We start from the raw sequence: 23,567 nt of genomic DNA, 5'->3' as shown, positions 1-23,567 counted from the left end.
AGAATTTTTGAAAAAACAAATAAATCAGCCACAACGCAGCTGCTTATAAGTCAATTGTCCAGTTACTTTTGACCTTGTGGATATGGAGGGACAGTGTATAGAAACACTTTAATTCCTAAATGGTTATTGCAGAGTTTTTGTTAAAGTTCTTGTATTAAAGTTGAAAGTGTGACACCACTGTGACTGTATACAAAAGCTAAATGACAAAAAATGTATCACTGTTCAAATACTTAATCGCCTGACTGTAGTTTCTGAGTACATTTTTCTTTGGAGTGAAGTGGACTTTGTAGGCGTGATTTAAGGGCAGCATTAGATATTTGATTTATGTGGGCTATGATGGTATTTTCTGAAGCTGTAGATGTGGATCATGTTCTGTGATGGGGTCCTCAGGTGCTTGGCTACTACAACCGACGTGGAATCAATCCTGAAGCCTTCCTAAGGGAGATCAAATTGATCGCCACTGACCCTGAGGAACATTTTTTCAATGTGACAGATGAGTCTGCTCTAAAAGACATTGTGGATGCCCTGGGAGAGAGAATCTTCAGTTTAGAGGGTACAGTCATATCCTTCAAATAAAATGCTAAATGGATGTATTTATGATTATGTGTCTTGTTGCATCTTGTTTTGTTATCCATGCTATGTCCATTTAGTATTTGTTTATGCATCCTAACCACAAATGCATTACTATGTTTTCCTAGTCATCTTCTGCTGCAGATGTATTTCATCTGAAGGTCAAATCACATCCTCTTGATATAAATTTGTTTAATAGCAACATCTGATAGCAACATCATCATTTATCTTGCCTTTATAGGTACAAATCAGAATGGGACTGCCTTTGGACTACAGATGTCTCAGGCAGGTTTCTCCTCACACATTGTGGAGGTAAGCTTTGCTCTGAATCACTGCGCTCTGAATCACTGCCCTGCTCAGGACCAGCTTTGGCAGGAAGCTGGTTTCAGATGCTCTAAGCTGGTCTTTGATGGTCAAGGTGATTAAAAAGCTGCTCCTCCGGGTTAAAACATACCCTATGCTGGTAACCAAGCTGATCAGCCAACTCCTGACCAGCATAGTGTATGTTTAATTTACGTCAAGTCATTCTTCGTCATGCTTGTCGACAAGCGTGGTCTTGCAGGTCATTCTGGTCCATCCAGCATGGTCATGATTTTTGACCAGCTTAGTGAACCAGCCTAATCATACTGGTTGACAGGCATATTAATTCTGGTCATGCTGGTTGACTAGCTTAGTTTTGCAAGTCATACTTCTTGGACTGGTTGATGATGCTTGCAGACCAGCTAAATCTTCAAACTTCAACAAAAATGTACCCTTTGCTCATCAAGAGCAAAGCTGGTCAACCAGCTTAACCACCTTGTCCATCTTGACCTGGCCATGCTGTTTTTTCAGCAGGGTGTGAAATCTTACCTAACAAGATTCACATATAAAATACATGAGATTAACATTTACATGAGACATTTACCAAACTGGTCGACCAGCCTGACCAGCAAAACTAAGCTGGTCAACCAGCACAGGGCACGTTGAGATGCATTTATCTGCGGTTTTGATTAATCAAAAGTCAGAATATTAATATTGTCTTAATATTGTCACAAGATTATTTTTTGAATATAAGAATGATACTGATTCTTTCACTGAGCTTTTAGACTTCAAAAAACAGTTGAAATATATTTTAATTGAGGCTATCTATTATATCTCAAGTTGCTCTGTGTGCTGAGAGCAACACAAATCCCTGAACATTCTGTCTGTTTTCTTAATATATGAGTTATTTCATCACTTTTTTGCACCAGTATGAAACTTAATGAGAGTAATTAAGTGCAGGTGAGCGACATGGGGAAAGGGATCCTTTTGTGGAAAGCAAAGCATGACTTTTCCTGGGAAAAATAGCACAGGTTCATACTTCACATTGTTGGGTTCCTGGTGCTGCTGTGAACAGTGGCAATTTAAGAGGGAAGATCACGTCGTGGAAAGATTTTTTTCCCCCTCCTTCCTGACTTTTAGAGGGAAAGCAGTCCAAAGAGCACATATGGTTTTGTTGAAGTCAGGCTCTGAGCAGGGACATTCGCACAAAAACACACTCACGCATGTGCCCTGATCCTTTCTGTGTGTGGATGTACATGTGACTGTGTTTGTAAAGAAAAGGGTTGAGCTTTATTTGCTCGTGACAGGATTGTTAAAAAAGAACTTAATTTCTTTTATTAGGAAAGAGGGCAGTGTCCATCAAACGTGGTGCAAATAAAACACAATCAGATGAAAATAAAAGTTCAGATTCTATTTTATTAGCTTGGCGCAGAATTGTCAGTGACACAGACATGGAATATTACAGCTCTGTGCTGTTTACCTTCTCCAAGTGCCATGAACACCAGTCCTTGAGACTTTGACAGATCACATTTGCAGAGCTGTTCTTGTTTTTTCTCTCTGCAATATGTTTGTTTTTCTTGTAAGATTATACAATGTGTTACCTGTGAGATTAGCTTCAATGATTATTTTAGATATGACAGGGTAGATTTTGTCTGCTGAAACAGAAGCACTATTCAAAACTGAAGTTCAGAGGCTATCTCTATGGTCTAAAGATAATATTTGTAACAGTCCCCTTGCTGAATTGTCTGTTGTATATTGATCTCAGCAAGGCCCCTGCATATTTGCATTGACATGTGCAAATCCCTGTACTCTTAGGACATAAAGGTGCATTGTCATTGTCAAGTCATTGGGATGTGCCACAGATGTGTAATAAGGAGAATAGCACCACTATTGTTGCTATTCTGGGCTTAGCACACTGCTAACATTCTGTAATATTACTGTAACATTAATATTACTGCATTAGTCCACATACTTTCAGTGACCGTTCTGTAGCTATCAGCTTGTCCAGAAATGCATGTGTAAAGCACATCCTTTAATGGTGGCTCAAATTCCACTTCACCACTGTAGTTGGTGTATGCCAGTACTTACATAATGCTGCTTATGTAAAATGCTTATGTAAAGTGAGTGTGTTTACCTATTTTTTAAGAATTGGAAATGATGTAAAAAATGGGATTTTTTTTTGTTGTGTGTGTTTTGTTTTTTTTCTTCAAATTTGAATGTGATGGAACCTTCACACCAAGTCTTTTGCCTTCTGTGCTCTGTAAACGGGGCTAGAAACCACTCCACGCTTATTCTCTGCTCCCTGTCCGCTTTTGCCTCTTAAATTTTCCTCCTCCACAAGTGCTCATTACTGAGGGAAGCTTTAGTTTGCAGTTCTTCAAACTTAGAAAATGGCTACATAAAGTCTGAATACACACGTCATCCCTCAGCCTTTCAGCTCTGCTCCACAATATATTTTCCTTAAAGATACCTCTGTATTTTTAGAGTCAGCTTGTTGCTCATCATATAAGCTTTTGTGTACCGCTATTAACAAGGTGAGACATTCATTGATGCTCATTTGTTTGGTCTGCAACCATGACAGTGGAGCTCTGATTGGTCAGCCTGATTTGAACACATTCGTACAACACAGAAAATAGAACAGGCTCTATTGGACAGCGTTACAGTCCATCAGGTTTGGACCCAGAAAGAAATCATTAATATACCTGTGTTTGCTTTCAAAACCTGGCATGCTTTTCTTTCGTCTGGGTCAATCAGACTCAGTGTGAATAGTCCTTTAGTCCGGCACTTGTGGAAATCAGATAGAGCTTGACAAAACACCATACTTTTTACATTTTCAGTCACTGTCAAGATAATGGTACCCAAATTGTACCTAAATAATTTGTGTTTCTTTTGGAATCCACTTTGAGAAATATATATTCCAGGGCTGTTAACCCTGCTCCATTTGAACAGTTCAGATGAAAGTTTTTTTCAATTGTAATCTGAACGCAAATAAAGGGGCTTCTATGAATCATAATGGAATTCTAGGTAAGGTAAGAGGAGCAATTTGTATCACTGAAAGGATCTCATTGAGGGGAGTCTATTGTGCAAATGTGCTGTGGCCCTCAGTCAAACTGTCCACGTCGACACTGTATGAGAGAATAGTTGGCCGATGTGAGTTCTGGGAGCTTTTGCACTGCTGTCTTTACTTAACAACGGCTGTAGCACTGGCTCTCGTAGTGTCAGTGCAGCAGGCTTTTTATTCACCGGTACATTTGGAGTCAAAATCCAGCCATTTTCTTACTCCTGTGGAATGCACTGAGATGCTCTTCTCCAAGTCTCTGTAGATGTTATCTAAGAGAGGCAAATTAGGCTGAAAATACAGTTAGTGATGGGCTACTGGGGGTAATGTGGTGCAGAGTTTCTGGCATGAATACACACTCATTCACAAAGGTAAGAGGAGAGTGGGTTGGCACACTGTCTGCATCCCATGAAACTTTGTGAGGGAGTATTCCCTATTTGGCAGTTTCACATGGCCTACTAATGCCCCTTTGGCTTCTTTAGATTTCTGAACCAAAGCCTGAAAGCCTTGTTTGTATATGATACAAATGTGTGTTTGTGTGTATGTGTGTATGACTGGAAGTATCTGTGCATGCACTTGTTTATGTCTTTTGAAATGTGTACACATTTATTGGATTTAAAAAATCTGCTTACCAGTCTTTATTGAGCAATACTTTGGGTATGTGGCTGTAAAAGTCATTAGAGCAGCACTTCTAAACTATGTCTGCTTTCGTGAGTATTTGTTTTGCTTTTTTATTAGTGGGGATAATTTACTGAAATAGCTTAAGTAACAGAGAACAGACAGTACAGAGTCTGTTGCAGTGGAAGACACACTCACAGGACATTAAATATGGCTACTATATGGCTATGGCAACCATTAGGCTACTTTTTTAATGGTGAATGTTTTAGGTTTTAGGGATTCTCATTATTCTTGTACTAGAGGTGTAATTATTATTTTATACATACATGGAAAACCAGGGGCATCATTCGTTTGGTTTGTCTCTGTTTTTCAAGTCATTTTCTTACAAATAAGGAACCTAAAATCAAGCTGTATTTTATTAACGTGGAAAGTCTCATGGAAAAGATAAAAGACTATGAATATGGATGTTGTTACAAGAAAACATATTGCTTAAACAGGTATACACATGCAGTAAAACTACTTAATTTCAAACCACATTCAGTCATGAAGATGCAGTGATGTGTCTGCAATATCCTGGGTTTTTCTGTGCGTAGGATGGTGTTTTAGTAGGTGCTGTGGGAGCTTATGACTGGAATGGCGCTGTCCTCAAAGAAACACGGAATGGCAAAGTAATCCCGCCCAAGTCTTCATACCTCAAAGAGTTTCCTGACGAGCTGAAGAACCATGGAGCTTACCTGGGTGAGAGACAGAAATGCCTTCACTTTCATGTTTTAGTGTAGACAGATTGAGACTGCTGAACTTTAAAGATTGAGACTGCTGCTGCTTTAAAGAGGCCATGCCATGGAAGCACTGCTTCCCTGCTTTCTTTAATAATAAGAACATGAACATTGTTAAAGTGTATCTCAGGCCTGTTATTTACTTTTTAGTTCATATTTGGAAATGAAGCTGCATAAATAGCTTGTTTTGTTTAATTTGTCCGGTTTGTGATGTAACAACATAGCATACCTGACTGCCTAAAGCAGTTTAACACATTAAAGGAGTAGTTTGGCCAAAAAAAAAAAAAAAAAAAAACAATTTGTAACTTATGCAAATTCCAATGTTATCTTAAATGGAACATTCTAAGTATAGTGTTTGTTAGCAATGTTAACCTAGCATCTACCATTGTAAACTTAAAAAGCACAGTGTCAGATTTTAAATTGTTATATTAATATTAAACTTATTAATTTTGTCTGATCGACTGCATCTGGAGTAAGTGATAAATCACATTAATTTGAATTTTTGCCAAGCTATTCCTTTATTGTGATAAGGAGATAAGGTGTTACCACTGCAGATTGTCTGAGGTATTAATATGAAAGTGGGTGAAAAACTAAAGAACTACATTACATAACATTGGAATAATTTCAGTCAGGAAACAAAATATGACCAAATCCTAACAAAAACCTATATTGTAGTTAATAATAACAACTGTAAATTTGGTGGTAGGGCTTTTTAACAGTGCCGATAGTGAAGAACCACAGGGAGAGGAAGCTTATTTGGAATATTGGCAGGGTGCCATTAGCTAACCCCAAGAATGTGGTCTGCCCTGACCCATCTTTGTGTATTTTGTCTACATGCCGTGGCGTTCTCTGTAGTTAGCCCACCATGTCAACAAGACCATGGGCACACCTCAAATGATCATAAATCTGCTCTGCGCTCTGAGCTGCCTTTCAATTTGTTTTAGTTTTACGACGAAATGAATAAAAAAAAACAAGGAAATATGTTATATGGCATTAGAGAACTTCAAGTGTGACTGTGTGTGTGTGTTTTTGCAAATCTAGGTTATATTGTATCATCGGTAGTGTCAGCGTATTATGGCCAGCTGTACGTGGCTGGGGCTCCTCGTTTTAACCACACAGGGAAAGTTATCATCTTCACCCTTACCAATTCGGGCAACCTCACCATACTGCACTCCCTAATGGGGGAACAGGTAAATAAGATATGAGTGTTTTTCTTTGCTGCGTTCTTCCTCTTCCGACTTAAGTCTCTGTCAGCTTTTCCACCATGACATCAGACATATGTTAGCATATAAGAGTGTTTTCCTCAGTTAGCCCTCAGAACACCCAAGTAGTCCATATTTATGTGCTGTACCAGCTCACAGGCCCAGCACACTATATCCAGTCAACCAAGAGGTGCAGTAACAGTATTAGTGGGGAGTGCTGTCTTTGTAGACAAATACTGGCTAATGCAGCAATTAAAATAACAAGCAGTTTTTTCCAGTAGGCACTGTGTTCCACAGATGTTGGACAAAGGTTTACTTGGAAATCAAAGTCAGATATCTGTCAAAAAACAACATTAGGTTGACTTCAAGGTTAGATAGACGTTGAAATTTGGTTAGTATATCCCATGACACCATGTTAACATCAGCATTCAGCAGTATTCTACGTATAATAGATGTTGGCATTGTCCTGACTGAATTTTTGTCACTCACTGTCACAACCTATGTTCAACCAAATGTCAATATCTGCTGACGACAGTTGCCAACAGGTTACAATTTTTTTTATATATATATTATTCAGATTGCCATATTATCTTACTTTTCATAACCCATTTAAAGTAAAAATATCTTCTCTCAAGACTTATAATAAAGATAATATTGATAATATTGCTAATAATAAAGATAATATTGTTCCACACAAGTCATGTCAGGCCTATTTTGCTCATAAAGTGGCATACAGGCTGAATCTGAACAGTTTTCCAGTTGTTTAGTGCAAAGAACAAATTGGGGCTTTAAGGCTCTGATGCATGTTCTCACGTTTGTTCTTTATTTACCACAGATGTTATCTCAATTTCCACTGCAGGCGACTTTATCTTATGTCAGTGCAGAGTCAGGGCATTAACAGTTTACCAGTAAGGCTGCAGATTGGTGGGGCCAGTCAGATTATTAATGGAGAACATGTGTATGGGGGGAGAACACTGTGCGACAGTCTAGACTCTAGCAGCCGGTCCAGACTGCAGTTGTCTCTGCAGCCCATGTGCATTTCATTTGTTTTTGCATCCCCATGTGTAAAGGACAGAAGTGTGGACATGCATACAATCACTAGACATAGAGCTTTTATTCAGGGAAACGGCCACAGCAAGTGAGAATGTGCACCTGTCTTCTGTTGTGTCATAGAGACATATGGGGTGTATTTGGTCAGATCAACCTGAGAGCTAATAATGTATCAGTGTTTTCTGATATCATGTGTGTTGTTGTAGATTGGCTCCTATTACGGCAGTGAGTTAGCTCCACTAGACCAGGATGAAGACGGAGTGACTGATTTGCTGCTGGTGGCAGCTCCCATGTTCTTCAGCAGAGGCTGGGAGAGGGGGAGGGTTTACATCTACAGGCTGAGTCAACAGGTGGGCATCCCCGTAGCATTACCGTTACTCTAACAAACAAACCAGATCTGAGACTTTCTAAGCATTCCAAACTCTGACATTTTAGCATATGGCTGCCATGTTGTCAAATTTTTTTAGCAGGTGTAAAAATGTGTGAAATTAATAAACTGCACGTCTTAATCATTCAGCTGACATTTCAATAGACCCAGCATTTCCCACATTCAAACCTTCATGAAAACATGCATTTTGCTGACACCTTTACCTGCAGTATGTGAAAGTGCAGATCTCACTGATGCAGATCTTCAGTAAAGCACAGACAAAATGAGCGATAAAATCCATGCAGTGTTGACTTCTGTTTTCTTGCAGTAAGTTAACAATAATAATAATAAACATCTGTAACAACTGGAAATTTGCAGTCTGTGAAAAGTGTGAATTTGCCTCAAAAGAGGCCAAATGAGGAGGCAGACCTCACTGACAGACTTGCTTGCACTGAAGAGTGCTGCTGTATTTGTATATGCATATGCCCCCCTCTTATTGCCTTTTCACTTGATCTTTGTTTTTCCTTCTATAGGGCCTCTTTGAGCTGGAGGGGTTTCTTGAGGCATCAGTTGAGGCACTGAACTCACGCTTTGGTTCCGCCATGTCATCCCTGCCTGACCTAAATGGTGATGGTTACAGGGAGCTGGTGGTGGGTGCACCTCTAGAGAATGACCACAGGGGGGCAATCTACCTCTTCTACAGCCAGAACAATGGTATTCACCCAAAGTATAAGCAGGTAGGACTCAAGGTTGTGATGAGTTCTGATGACCTTGAAATTAGTGTTGTATATTACAAATAAGTAATTCATAAATAAATGATATTGAGTCTGTGAATGTACATGATATATTCTCTCTCTCTCTCTTTCTCTCTCTCTCTCTCTCTCTCTCTCTCTCTCTCTCTCGCTCTCTATCTCTTGATTTCTCAGAGAATATCAGCTGTGGACATATCCCCAGGCCTACAGTATTTTGGGCGTAGTGTCCATGGTGTGATGGACATAAATGGAGATAGTCTGATAGACTTGTCTGTAGGTGCACTTGGTGCTGCTGTCTTGCTCTGGTGAGTGCCCAGTTTGTGGTAAAACAACTTGGCCCACTATTAGGGTTAACTGTTTTTTCAGGTTTTTCATTATTTGTTTTTGGTTTTATTGGGCAGGTCTCGCAGCGTGGTCCGTTTACACATCAACGTTGACTTTGAGCCATCAAAGATAAACGTGTTTAACAAAGACTGTATGCGAGGGGGCAAAGAGGTGACTTGCATGGCAGCCAAAGTATGCGTCACCGTCGCAGCTCGGACGGCAGTGGCAGGGACACAAGGTGTGGGTAAGTAACAATTATCGTTAATATATACATATTGTTATTTATAGAAACACCTGGACTATTTGATTTAGTTTTGATCATTACTGATAGTATATGTGAAGATATATATGAAGATTTCCGAAGAGTTCAGAACTTTTGGAACTACCTGGATTTCTGCACTATTACTAATAAAAAAGTTACAATTATAGACAATCACAATCTAACAAAACTAATATATACAAACAGATGTACTGTACATGTATTGTACTGTGCACACTGAGGAAACATCCACAGTGCAAGAAAAAGTAAGTAAGTAAGTAAACTAAGTGAATACTCAAATTTTATAACCTAAAGATCCCACTTTAGCAGCGATCACCTACATCAAAGGTTTTTTATATGATTGTATATGGAAAAAATATCAATCATCAAAAAAAAATCTTAATCTAACTTTCAATTTTGATTTGTGTGCATTTGGGTCATTGTCTTCATTGTAGGGTCCTGGACTTCTGCTCTTACATTCTAAAATGTTTTGATACACCTTTGAATTCATAATTCAATGATTACAAGGTGTTCTGGCCCAGAGGCGGCAAAGCAGCCCCAAACCATGATACTCCACCATGCTTCATAGCTGGGATAAGGTTTTGTTGGTGGTGTGTTTTTTTATTCTTCTCCAAACATAGCATTTTTTAATTTGTGTTCTACTTTTGTCTCATCAAGAAGTATCGTGGAACATCTAGGTGGTCTGGGGCAAATTTAAGACTGACTGCATTTGTTTTTGTTTGTTTTGACTATTCAAGTTCAATAATGTACTTTTTCGATTGTTTGGAGAATGTTTTGAAGGTTATTTGCTGCTGTCCTTGGTTTATTTCACACCTCATTGTGGATTGCATGTTGTGTTCTTGGAGTGACCTTAACAGGATGTCCACTCTTAGGGAGAGTAGCATCAGTACTGAATGTCTTCTGTTTGGAGACAATTTGTCTAACCATCATCTCTGTGGCAATGTTCTCGTAACTTAATGCATTTCTATAATATGTCCTCTAAGCTTTTCTGTAAGTTGTAACATTACATGGTTCACACTAACCAATCTCTTCTGAGAAAACATATTTGTCAGTAACCAGGCTTTGTGTTTGTATTTAATGGGCAAAGCACATGTGGAACCCACATTCCACACCCACATTAATAGAGGTTCACTTACTTTTTTTAGCCTGCAGTATGAATGTTTACTTGCATGCACACAATAAAAGTCCAGCACACTGTTTGTATGTTATTAGTTTAAATTGTGTTTTTCTGTAATTGTGACTTAGATTACAATCAGACCACAGCTTATTAGTAATTAATACAGAAATTAAAAAAATTAAATATCTCACACTTTGTTTTCTTGCTACTTTAAATGTGTGTTTGTTAAAAGTATGTATGTATTTCTGTACAAGCAGTGTCTTAGAAAGTGTGTGTAGTGTTTTCCACTGTGCCCAACCTGTTTAATCTCCATCAGATGTGTGTCTGAAGGGTCAGCTCTTTATAATGGAAAGTTTTTTTCTAACATGTAAAGCCTTCGGCCAGAGGGAGAACACTTTAATGTGACACAGAAAACACAGCCATGGAAACCACTGTAAAACTGTGTCAGGCCCCTAACCATCCTGCTTACTCCTCATCTGGATCTTATCAGCTAAACTCAGCCTTTCTCTATCTGTCTTATTCCTCCTTCTTCCATCACTTTCTCCATGCTTTCTTATCACTGTTAACACTTGGCCGACGTTTTGCTTATAATGGATTTGTGGAAAAAATATTAATCATAGTCCTTCCTTTATGAATTGAGTCAAAAGATGTCATAATATCATACTTTTTTCAGTTTATTAATGGGCAGTGTTTCACTAACCTGAATGACAACAGGACATTGTCTGTTATGGTGAAACCTGACTCTCTTTAAGAGTATTGAATGTTATTAGCGTTACTTGATAATAATGATATGAATAAAGAACTGTACTAGGACTACATAGTGTATGTCAAGAAATGTTTTGTGTGTGTGTGTGTGTTGGAAAGAGACAGTGCAAATGTGTAACAAGTGAGAGTGTAATTATTATAAGTGTTGCTTATTAAGGGTCATTGCTTAACAGCATCTCTCTCTATATATATCTGTCTTCAGCTCTTAGGCTTAACTGGGGTTTTGATGAGAGGCGCTACAGCCCCAGAGCAGTGCTGGATGCTGCTGAAGGACAATCTTTTTCAGACATCTCAGTGCTACCAGAAACCCAGTACTGTGAGAATGTCTACTTCCATGTGTTTGTAAGTCACAGATGCTGTAAATATCTTGTAATAAATTCACTCCATGGCAGTGTGTCAAAATCTTACTCAAAAGTGGAATTATGAAGCCAAAAATATACCTCAGTGAGAATAAATAATTATCAACTCTTAAACACTATTAAAATGAGGGTACTTCAAATGGTTCTTTAAGTGATGCCATAGAATAACCACATTTTTGTTACATGAAGAACCATGTTTGAGATATGTGAGTGTGACGAACCATTAAACTGCTGAAGAAAATTTACGTAGATTGAAGGTTCAAGCTTCAGACCTTTATAAGGTGCTTTACTCATCCAAAGTTTTAGGATTCTGTTTCTGTTGAAGGAGGCAGCATGCAAACCCACAAGTATTATTAAACTGGAGGCCATTGGCCATGGGAAATAAGCTAAGATTCCTCTGGAATGCTGCCAGAAACTGGTGTCTGGCCATGCATCCTGTTTTAGCAGGTGCAAATAGCTGATAGTTTGTACATTTTGCTAATACACCTAATTATCAGTGGGGGTTAAACTAATTACTTTTCATTTGAATTAACTTTAAATATAAATCTAAAGAATAATATTGAAGTACAGTGCTCTAGTACAGTTAGTTTGTCTTAAAAACTGTGTTAAATTATTTTTCATTTTTTATTATAATTATTTATAATTTTTATAATTTAATTATTTAGCATACATATAAACAAATAATGAAATGGGAAAAAATGGGTAGTCTCACTAGTATTTGTGGAGACGTTTCATTACAAGTTATCAAAATGTGTCTTTTCTGTGTATAGGAAACTGCAGACTACACTCGACCGATAGTCTTTAATGTGGAGGTGGGGCTGCAAGACCCGAATCATGGCCCAGTGCTGGATGACGGCTGGCCCACTTCACTGCGTTCAGAGGTGACTATGTCTCTACCTACTGATAAATTACCCACACAAACCCTCATCACTGCTGGAAACATATGCTGGAAAAACAATGTTAATGGCTTTTCCTCCATATATCTTCTGTCTCTCTCTGAGTTGACCTTTCTGTTTTATTTGACCTTGCACCTCCATTTTCCATTAGTTGCCCTTCTGGAATGGATGTGATGAAGATGATAAATGTGTTCCTAACCTGATACTACAGAGTAACACAGACCTGCTGGACTGTAGGTGTGTTCTGTTGTCCCCGTCTCTTACACTTATACAGTAAACACATTCAACCTATATTGATGTAACACCTCTTTCCTGTGTTCTCGCACGAACAACACCACTGATGCAATACATTTTTGCTCTGACGTGTCTTGTTGCTTTGTTTGTCGCTCTATTCTTGGCCCCAGAAAGTTCTGTGCCTGGCAGGAGCGTGCTGTATGGCCACTGTGTGTCCAGCAGGGGGCATGTATGAATGTTGAACGTGTGGTGGAGGCAAGTAGAAAACGAGTGTTGGTGGAGGTTCGACTGGAGAACAGAGGAGAAAATGCTTACAACACACGGCTCCATATTTCTCACTCTGAGAACCTGCACTTCTCCAGCCTGATGGTGAAGGTTTGCCTCAGAATAACTCACACACACAAAAACACACAAAGAAAAAAGACCACAAAGAAAAGAAAAAAACAAGACGACCAGATAGTCTACTATTTTGGACCGCTGTCCAGTTTGTCAGAATGACCCATAGGATTTTGCATTGATGATACATTTTCCAGTTTTTCTAAATATAATACATGATATTCTTCATGTACTAAAGCAATAGAACATAAGTGTGTTATTGTGAATTTACAGCTTTGTTGTGTCATATTTCATCACAGCCATGCTGTCATTTCACAATGACACATTCATACAGTTTGAATAATAAATAAAGCAAGAAATATATAAATAGATCTGCCATTGGTTAAAATATGAACACGAACGCAAGCAGAGGAACCCCTACCCAATGTGGAGATCTGCGCAAGCACATTAGCCCTGAACAAGCCAAAACCATTATTTAACCATACACTACAAACTATTTATTAAGGCTTTTCCAAGATTTTATCAGTGATTTATGAAATTATGTTTCTGAAACGGTAATCTGACCTTCAGTTCCCAGTATTTTGGTCTCTGACTATTCATAGAGTTGGGAGCCTGGTTACATATGACTGGAAATAACTGCCCAGCGGCATTGTAAAGATGGCCGCAGAGTGAACAGACTTTCCTATAAGCACTTTGACTCCAATTACTTGTCTTGTCTTGTCTTTTAGTTTTGGGTTTTCTTTTACTCAGGGCACTTATGTTACTTTTTGGTTCCTTATATGATTTATAGCAATGGTGCTTAGTGTGTGATTGATACAGTTTTTGTAAAAAATAAAATAAATTATTATTTTTTTTGACATTACAGCAGAGTTGCTAACAACTAACTGTTGTAAAAACATGATATTCAACACATACTGTTAATGTGGACATTTTTAAACACCACCACTGTATTTTCAGCTCTTGCTTCACTAGCTCACATTACAGTGCAACATTCTGATTTCGGTGTTTACTTGATGTTTGTACAGATTTTATTGGTGTGAACACACTCACAACTTATTTTAAAGGTTGCAGTGATGTCTTTTTATATTCATATCATTCATTGTGTGTTATTTATGGTCCCATTTAGAGAAAAAAAAACATTTCATAACTGAATGTATACATATCATGACAAGTTTGCTAAATAAGTCCAACCTTACAGCTGCATTACCCACTGGCTTGAAATACGTTTAGAAAAGTTGTGTGCAAAGGACCAAATGAAGTATGGTATGAGTGCTCAATACCAAGATGACATTAATGTTTTTCATGTGTTCCAGACTCCTTCTGACATAGCAATCAGGTGTCAGGCATCAGACAGACAGAGCGTACAGAGAAGCTGCAATGTCAGTGCTCCATTTATGAGATCACACACCCAGGTGAGACTACACCCACCTGTCACATGCTGACACACCCCCTTAACCTCCCCAGCAGACCTCTCCAGCCAAACAAGATTTATGCCTGACAAACCCCAAGGGCCAGGGCTAGTAGATTTACTGCTGATTACAACTGCAAAAGAAATCAATGTGGACAAGAACTCATTTCATGGCACATTACCAGGTTACTGTCCTGGGAGTACATTATTTAAAAACTCACCCTTAGTATGTAATTTATAAATTCATCAGAAGTGAATAATTCTCTGCAAGATGCCAATTTTCCATTCAGTTCCATCTGTATGTGTTTTTTCTCACTATAAACAATCTATTTTTCAAATACCCCATTTATTCAGATAGTGTCCCATTCATCCGCAGCGTACTGTTATATTAAACATACCACTTGTCAAAATCTGGTAAATCAGAGATGTTTTCCTTAATCTCCTTTCATTTTGTCTCTGGCAGGAGCTCTCTGCCTTTGTTTATTTGCTTTGTTTTCAAGCATCTCTTGAGCTTACCTTTTCTCCCTCAAGAACGTTCAGTCGTTTTAGGTGGCGTCAGTTGTAATCCGCTTAAACGCAGCCAATTCATTTATCCCAGAGTCGTCAGCGATTTAAGTGTGAAATGTTTCAGGGCATTCAGAAGTTTGAGAGAGCGAAGTGGAAGTGTAATGAACAACTTACACTAAGCTGTTAGCCAGCTGTGGGCTTTGTTGGTGTGTAACACAGCACACTGATTCACCTGCTGTTTATCACAGCTTCAGGCCTGTGTTTATGGTGCAGTTCACAGGTGAGATTCCCCACAGTGGAATCGTTTAGCTTGTGTTAGTTCATTTGTTAGCTTAATTTGTTGGTGTAAAATGAAACTTCTCACACCTTCTCACCACACCTGCTAATTAGTGTTTAGCATAGTTAAATATTTCCTTTCTTACTTCTGTTGACTTGTTGGAGTCTTTGGAGAAGTTATTGAAATAAGCTAGATGGAGCTGTGCACTTGTAAGAAGAAAGTTGTGTTTATTGAAAGACGTCCATACTGAGATGTTAACCAGTAGCCATTTCGTTTACTCTCTCCCACAGCAAGTAGGTGCAAACTTTGACAATTAGGTGTATTAGCAAAATGTACAAACTTTCAGCTGTTTGCCCCTGCTAAAACAGGATGCATAGCCAGACACCAGTTTCTGGCAGCGTTCCTGGGGAATCTTAGCTTATTTCCCATGGCCAATGGCCTCCAGTTCAATAATACTCTTGGGTTTCTGTGCTGCCTTGTTCAAATCCCACCAGTGTTTTTCTATGGGGTTCAAGTCAGGCAACTGTGACGACCACTCTAGAATCTTCCAGGATCTTGGTGGATCATTGTCAGGCTTTCTCACTGAAGGCATGTCGTTTTCTCCTAATATTTCCTCATACAAAGCAAAGCAGCCCCAGAGCATCACAGACAGGCAGAAAGGCAGGGTGTTCATTTTTAGCATATACTTCATTCTTCCTACTTTAGACTAACTGCTGATCAATAGGCCCAAAACAATCCAGTTTGGCTTCCCAAACAGAATCCTAAAACTTCTGATGAGTGAAAGTGAATTGTGGATCAATGTTTCCACTTTTTAACACAGTTATACTTTCACATTTCTGTATGTGAACATTTCTGTTTTCCCTAGGTGACCTTTCGGTTGGAGTTTGAGTTCAGCAGGTCAATCTTTCTCGATTATATACAAGTTTCACTAAAGGTCTCCAGGTATGACTTTTTAAAACCGCTTCAATAACACCCAGGAGACGGACTTGACCAAATATAATATGTACTTTACTAAAAGTAATATTGAACTCAATCACTTATTGCAGTGATGGTGAAGAAAGCACTACAGAAGACAACATCAACGTTATATATCACCCTCTGAGACACGAGGCAGATCTTCTCTTTACAAGGTAGTGGGCTTATCTAAATGAAATGCTCATATTAAACAACATTAATAGTTATTATAATATGAATAAATTAATTTATATGATATTTTATTAATAATACTGTAGAGGCGAATCTGTTTTTGTTGTTTATTTGTTTGTTTGTTTTGTATCTCTCTGTCTTTCACCCTTTTATCTACCAGAAATTCTAATCCACCTCGATTTGAAATCAAATCTGAATCCCCCCAAGGGTATCCAGGAGTTATTGGGCCAACCTTCAACCTGTCCTATCAGGTTAGAATCTTGATTGTGGTGGTGAATTGAGTGCTATGAGGTTCCCGACGACTTTAAACATTTGGATTCAGTGCATGATATGGCCTCAGGCCAAATTTAATGAAGCCTTCACTGAATGAAAGATTTCTTCATTGTTTGGATGGCTGCACTGTTAGTCTTTTGATTGCTTTTGACATGTTATACTGCAGCTCCAGAACCTTGGTCTGTTCCCTGTGACCGACCTGCTGTTCACTCTGGAGGTTTTCGCTGTGACCAGGAACATCAATCAGCTTTTGTACATTTCAGACATTAATGTCGATCAGGTAAGAATCCAATAAAGGAACTGAATAACTAATAAACATTTGTGCCTTGTCTTCAGTTACTGTGCTCTTGAGAATTATGGGCAGCATGAATAAATAATGAAAATATGTGATGTGACACTTTTGATTTTTAGTTTATTGGGTTGTTATTGAGTTTATCAGAACTTTTGAACTAATTTTACCTTGTTTAAAGTCAACCTGAAATCAGAATGGATCATTTCACCTTGTTAGTCCCTGTCCGTATTAAGCTCAATTTCTTTCAATCATGTAATTTAAATGACATGTTTTGTCAGAATGACATGACTTCTCTAAAACCAGAAATGTCATGTTTCCCCTCACCCCCACCTATTACCAGAAAATGTGTTATGATTTTCAGTTTTCCTTGACCTGAGAAAGATAAGCTTTCTTTCACACTTTCAGTGTAATATCAAGCTAGGTTGCCAACAATGGAGAGTGATGTATTTAAGGCGAAATCATTGCCATCTTCATGATATTTTGTCAAGATTTGTTATGCAGCAGTGTGGTATAGGGGTTCTTCTTATTTAAGGACGCTAATGAAGTATTTCAATTATTAGTTTGAGCTTAAATGTCTCTCTAAGCTCTGTTAAAATGCTAAGAGCACTTGAATAAATCTGCATGTGCTTTTCTAACAAGGATGATTTCGGTTGTGCGAGCCTGCATATTTGAGTGTGTTTTTAGTTTACACTCTTGTTTGTTTTCCCCAGTCAGATGGCTCAGAGTGTGTTGCTCCACGTGTCACTGCGGCAGGTCTGCCCTCTGACGAAGACCTCACGCTCACACCACAGCTGGTAAATGTCTTTTCTTTGCTTTTTGGCTCTTTTCAGTCAAATCATTACAAATCGTTCAAGAGTTCCAGTTCTCTGGTTTCTGTCATGCAGCTGCATATTTCTGGGGGTGGGGGGGGGGGGCATATTGCTGCCAAACCAAATATATATCTTTTCAGCATCTCTTTGTTTTGAGGAAACACACAATATATGCTCAAAAGTGTTGGGGCATCTACACATTAGAGCTTCCGCTCTTCTGGGAAGGATTTTTAAGTTTGTATGTGGGAAGTTTGGTCCATGATGGACTCTGATGTTGGACTGGAGAGGGCCAGCCTCACATTCTCCATCCTAGGTCATTCCAAAGGTGTTGATTGAGGTCAAGGCTCTGTGCTAGTAAAGTCCTTCCATACCTAATTCACCCAATCATGTCTTTATGAGACACATATAAAAACAGGCCTTCCCCAAAATGTTGGAAGAGTTGGAAGTATACAAATGTCCAAAATGTCCTAGGCCAAACCAAGCCCATAGGATTATCCCTCCTCCTTCACTTTACAGTGAGGCAGGTAACATTCTCCTGGCATTTGTCTATCAGACATCAAGATATACCACTTTATCTGATGCTTGGCATTGTACTCTGTGATGTAAGGCTTGCATGCAGCTGCCCAGCCATGGAACCCATTCTATGAAGCTCCCAGATATGGCAGACAATAAATGTCATTAATATAACAAAATCAGAAAGCTACTGCATTATACTTTCTTATAATTACAATGTTCTATGTTACAATTCTGACATATATTTTTTGTGACATAATATTCCAGAACATGTATATTTATATATATTTATTTCATAACAACATTTCGATATAACATATTGTAATAATCTTTTATATTTAGCTTGGCAGCTGTATGCCTCCACAAACATCTATCATATGCATTAAATTGCTGTGGTCTACATTCATCCTGTAATTGAAATCTTTACCCTGATTCTTCAGGTCCCCCCCTAAGCAAAGAAGCTTTCTATGTAGTACTGAAAAAGGGGTTCTTAGTGCGAAGAATCATTTAAGCATCTAAATGGTCCTTCAAGTTGCTTTGGTTCTGGATAGACATTTTGCCTTTACAAAGGATGCATTAAAGAATCCTTTGTGGTCAATGAATTTCTTATTCCTGTTTGCTTTTGTGTTAAACAGAACTCTTCAACTGGTCGAGCTTTGTCTGCTCAGTGCAGGCTCACTCTGCTGCCCCAACAGGATATTAGTGTGACTGTGACGGGATGGCTAAATCTTCACACATTGCTGACAGTATGTGCCTGATCTTTCATAAATAGCAATGGTAAATTTAGGTATTTAAATATATTATTATTATTATTATTATTATTATTATTATTATTATTTATATATTAGTCATATTTACATTTAAATCTAAGGCATTTAGCAGATGCCCTTCTCCAGAGTGACTCACAAAAGTGCTTCACTGTTTACTCAGAAAACATCCATAGCTAGTTTGTATAGGCTAGAATCCAAAAGATACCTTAAACTAGATGCTGCCAAATACAAAAGTCAGTATGGATACCTAAATGCACAATACTCTACACTCTGCCTAAAACTGTACTGTTGGACAAGGTAGGTCAGTCTGTGTTTAAAGACAGCAAGCGAAAGTTTACTCCACCACTTTGGTGCCAGGACAGAAAAAAGCCTGGACACTTGTCTTCCATGAATCCTAAAAGAATGGCGGGTCAAGCCGAGCTGTACTTGAAGCTTAAAGGGCTCTTGGTACAGATCGTCTTTTGACCATTGGCATCAAGAACGGAGGGACTGGTCCATTCTTGGCTTTGTAGGCCAGCTTCAGCTTTTGAATCTGATGCGGTGAGTCTGATGAGTAACATGGTTAAAACATTAAGGACAAGTTAAGCTGCCGCATTCTGGATCAATTGCTAGAGCCTGATGGTAGATGTTTCACAATTTAAGGAGTCCATTTTATTTTTGTATTATGAGTTGATTTTGTTTGTCAAAAGGCACCATTCACTCCCCAGTCCACATGTTTTGATGGCATCTTAATGGGTTACAACAGAGAACACATTTACATAACGTACCTGCAACTGTTTAGTCACCCACTTCAGATTGAAGTCAGAGGAATAGGGAGCGTGCGACAGTGAGTTATCAGAGAAGAGATAAAGAGGAAAGCAATTAAACATTTTCCTGCTTGTCAAGAAGCTAATATATCCTTGCAGCCTTTCATAGCACCCAGACATGCGAAAGAAGTAGCTGAGGTTCCAGAATCCTTGAAGATTTCAATCTGAACTTAACATTTTGTTCCACACATTTTAAGCTAGACTTTTCTCTTATGAAGGGGTATGCCAATCAAAATAGATGTTATTTACCAAAACATTAAAAAAGGTTAGAAAATACCAGTATATGTTTCATAAACAATAATATAAATTGCATTACCAGACAAGTGGACTTCATGTGGACTTCAGAAGAAAAATAAAATTCATGAAAAAAAAAGTTGGTTGTAAAGCAACGAAATGAACACTGTGACAACAGACATCATGGCTTATAATGGACATAAATATGTTTGCTTGTTTTTTTTTTTGTTTTTTTGTTTTTTTTATCCAGATAAACTTCAGGGCTCTGGAGTTGGTGATGACAGCAGCCATTGAGTTGAACCCAAAACGCCCTGTGTTCCTGCACGAGGAAAGACCGATGAGACATGTAAGCATTACATATAAATCCTATAAATGTTCTATAGGTTAAGTAGTTCTAAACTGCTGCATTTTGATTGAGTTTGGTTAAACAATCCAGCTGGAAAACAAGAGGAGTCCGGGACAACAAGAGTACAGAGTACAGTGGCAGAACATTTTAGCAAGTCTACACATTTAACTGGCTAAAAGGATCACACAGTTTGCCACTGAATCTTCTTTAATCATCTAATGCATCTCTTCTCTACGGAATGTTTGACCTTGACATTTTTGTTTTGTGATGCCTGTAGATAATACTGGAGATTAGGAAGGATGAAGATTACAGAATTCCCATCTGGATTGTAATCGGAAGCACTTTGGGAGGCCTGCAGCTTTTGGCTCTGCTAGTATTGGCGCTCTGGAAGGCATGTCATTCTGATTCATTCATGTAGCTTTGTTGAGAACAGTAGTATGTTAACATTTGTGTGTACACTTTTACAGTATATATAATATTATGCAATGTACTGTGCATACAGACAGGTTGATTTTTCACATTTTTCTAATTATGTTTCAGACTAATCTTAAAATGGATTAATTTATTATTCTTTTCAATTTCAGTCTTACCTATATACACATAATACTTCACTGAGGCAAAGCAAAAACAGGTTATTAGAGTGTTTTGTAAATTTATTTAAAAAAATGAAAGACTGAAGTAGCCCATTTACGTAAGTACTCAAAACCTTTTTGTTATGACACCCACAATTCAGGTGCACCCTACTTCTATCAATGGTCCTTGAGATGCTTCTACAACTGTAGTGGAGGACACCTGTGCCTACTTGAATTAACTGGACATTATTCGGAACGATGCACATTTGTCTATGTAATGGTGTGTGTCAGAGTGCTAAGCAAGCCATTAGGGTGAGAGAATTGTCTGTAGACTTATTAGGAGATTTCTGCAACATTGAAAGTGCCAAGTTGCACAGTGGCCTCAGTCATACTTAAATAGAAGAAGTTTGAAACCGCCAACATCTTCCTACATATGGCTGCCCATCCAAACTGAGCAATAGGGGATGAAGGTACTAAGCCAGACCAATAAACAAGAACCTATTGGTCACTATGGATGAGTTCCTTTGTGAAGATGGATGAACAGAAAGACAACCATCAGTGCAGCACTCCACCAATCAGGCCTTCAGGACAGACTGGCCATGCCATCCTGTGAGGCACATCAGAGCCCGCTGGGAGTTTCCCAAAAGGCACCTGAACATCTCTCAGACCAAGAGCAGTAAAAGTTTATGTATTATTATGAAATAAAGATGGAAATATTTAGTCACAATTCCCAATGGTGTGTGTGGAGGAAGCCAGTCACTGAGCATTACCTTACTAATGCTATCTCTACAGTCAAACACATGGAGGCAGCATCATGCATGGGTTGTTTTTCTGTCACACGGACTGAGAGAGTGCTCTGCATCTCAGACTGGGGTGAAGGTGTACATTTAAAAACAACAGTGACCATTAAACAAGACAATCATAGAGTGGACCAGCCAGTAGAGCTCTGATGATCTCTTAAAAAATGGCTGGGAGAACCTTCCAAAAAAAATGTGTGCCAAGCTTGTTTGCAAGAACACTTGAGGCTGTTACTGATGCCAACTTTAACCAGGTACTAAGTGATGGGTCTGAATATTTATCTAAATGGAACACTCTAAAAACAGTTTTTGCTTTAGTGATTTGTGGAGTACTGTGTGTAGGCTGATGAGCAAAGCCTAAAACAAAAGATGAAAGGTCCTGAAAACTTTTAATATGCACTGTACAATTTAATCAGTTACAGTGTTACACAAATGAAGTGTTAAGAGCCTTGCACAAGGTATAGCGTGATAACCCGGGCAGAAAATTTAAATCGTCTGGCACATGTGGTGTTTGTGTTCAAAATGATGGCTTAATTCTTCTTATTCTGACTAAATAAGTAACAGATAAGTCAAAATAATGGCACATTTTGTTAAGATTCTGAATGAATCTGCCGAAATACTGCCAAATGCTACATTTTCAGTTGAGATTCTGAGTCAAAATAAAAATGTCTTCTGCTTCTAAATTAACAAGTCAAAATAATGGCTCATCTTATTGAGATTCTGACTGAATAGGTCAGAACAATTGCTTTACTTCTTCAAATATTGACTAAATAGATGATGAAAAAATGATTATTTAATTGGGATTCTGACTGAATAGTTCAGAATAATGGCTTAATTTCTTGAGATTCTAACTAAATAACTCAGTGATTGCTTGTTGTATTGATTCCAGCTGAAGAAGCCAAAGTGATGCCTTACAATAACCATATAAATATTGGCTTTGAAATAGCTTTGTCTTTTACATGGTGGTAACCCATGCCAATACTGCTGTTGGAAACTGGCTAAAAAAAAGATTAGCATAACATGTTATCTGCGCATGTAGCCTATTTCAGTTAAACTGTTAACACCCCCATCACCCAGAAAATTGCTCCCCCACTCTCAGGCACCCATGAGTAGTACATTGTAGTGAAATGATGCATAACCATGAGTTATCTTTCCAGTTTGGGACAAGTATTTTGTAGTTTGCAGTGTTATTACTGCTGCATTCTGGCAACATGTTGTAGGCCTCATAATTCACTATGTTTACTGAATCAACAATCATTAATATGTTTTACATGTGAGTTTTAAGCTTCCAGGTTAAAAAAAAGCATGCCACATGTCACACTGTGTTGTTACATTTGAAATTTCAGTTCATTGCTTTATTCCATTCTGTATAAATAAGTTTTACAGTATTTTAGTTAAGAAGTGTAAAGAAGTGTAACGATATATGGCCTCATACTGTAGAGTAGATGTGAGTAGAATTACCCACATGAGCTAGGAGTTAAAACTCACAATCAGCTGCTTTTGTCTCCAGCTGGGGTTCTTTCAAAGGCATAGACGACACAAGGAAGAGCAGGATGCTAATGAGAAGACCAGGGAGGAGCGATAAAGCCCTGGCAGGCGTGTGCTCGCTCCTTCAAGGACTTTCACTCAGGGACTCTCCAGGAACGAGGACATGTCTTTGCAGCCACTACAGCCTACTATCGGGACCTGTCATGCACTGCTGAGCCGGCCCACTTTCTGACAGGACCAACCAGCTTCCACACATGTGGTCTGCAATGCGGCAGTATAAACATGGATCTCTAATATGTTGTGAGTTATGACCGAAGAACTAAAG

The 23,567-nt window shown here is 38.5% G+C and overlaps 1 protein-coding gene across 1 annotated transcript in view; it reads left to right on the top strand.

Moving 5' to 3' along the window:
• Positions 1-23,567, top strand: part of itga11b (integrin, alpha 11b) — a 39,907-nt gene extending 16,340 nt beyond the window's left edge. Inside the window, exons 9-30 of the mRNA XM_072673768.1 lie at positions 391-553; positions 812-882; positions 5,140-5,284; positions 6,364-6,512; positions 7,781-7,924; positions 8,475-8,678; positions 8,868-8,998; positions 9,095-9,261; positions 11,382-11,521; positions 12,309-12,419; positions 12,586-12,671; positions 12,839-13,043; positions 14,318-14,416; positions 16,062-16,138; positions 16,243-16,326; positions 16,503-16,593; positions 16,782-16,895; positions 17,618-17,701; positions 18,865-18,975; positions 20,290-20,385; positions 20,663-20,776; positions 23,265-23,567. Coding sequence (XP_072529869.1) covers positions 391-553; positions 812-882; positions 5,140-5,284; positions 6,364-6,512; positions 7,781-7,924; positions 8,475-8,678; positions 8,868-8,998; positions 9,095-9,261; positions 11,382-11,521; positions 12,309-12,419; positions 12,586-12,671; positions 12,839-13,043; positions 14,318-14,416; positions 16,062-16,138; positions 16,243-16,326; positions 16,503-16,593; positions 16,782-16,895; positions 17,618-17,701; positions 18,865-18,975; positions 20,290-20,385; positions 20,663-20,776; positions 23,265-23,339 — 2,661 coding nt within the window. The 3' untranslated portion in view covers positions 23,340-23,567. The remainder of the gene's footprint in view (positions 1-390; positions 554-811; positions 883-5,139; positions 5,285-6,363; positions 6,513-7,780; positions 7,925-8,474; positions 8,679-8,867; positions 8,999-9,094; positions 9,262-11,381; positions 11,522-12,308; positions 12,420-12,585; positions 12,672-12,838; positions 13,044-14,317; positions 14,417-16,061; positions 16,139-16,242; positions 16,327-16,502; positions 16,594-16,781; positions 16,896-17,617; positions 17,702-18,864; positions 18,976-20,289; positions 20,386-20,662; positions 20,777-23,264) is intronic.

This window comes from Salminus brasiliensis, chromosome 2, assembly GCF_030463535.1.
Source record: "Salminus brasiliensis chromosome 2, fSalBra1.hap2, whole genome shotgun sequence".
Classification (NCBI taxonomy): domain Eukaryota; kingdom Metazoa; phylum Chordata; class Actinopteri; order Characiformes; family Bryconidae; genus Salminus; species Salminus brasiliensis.
This window is presented reverse-complemented; position numbering and strand designations above follow the sequence as displayed.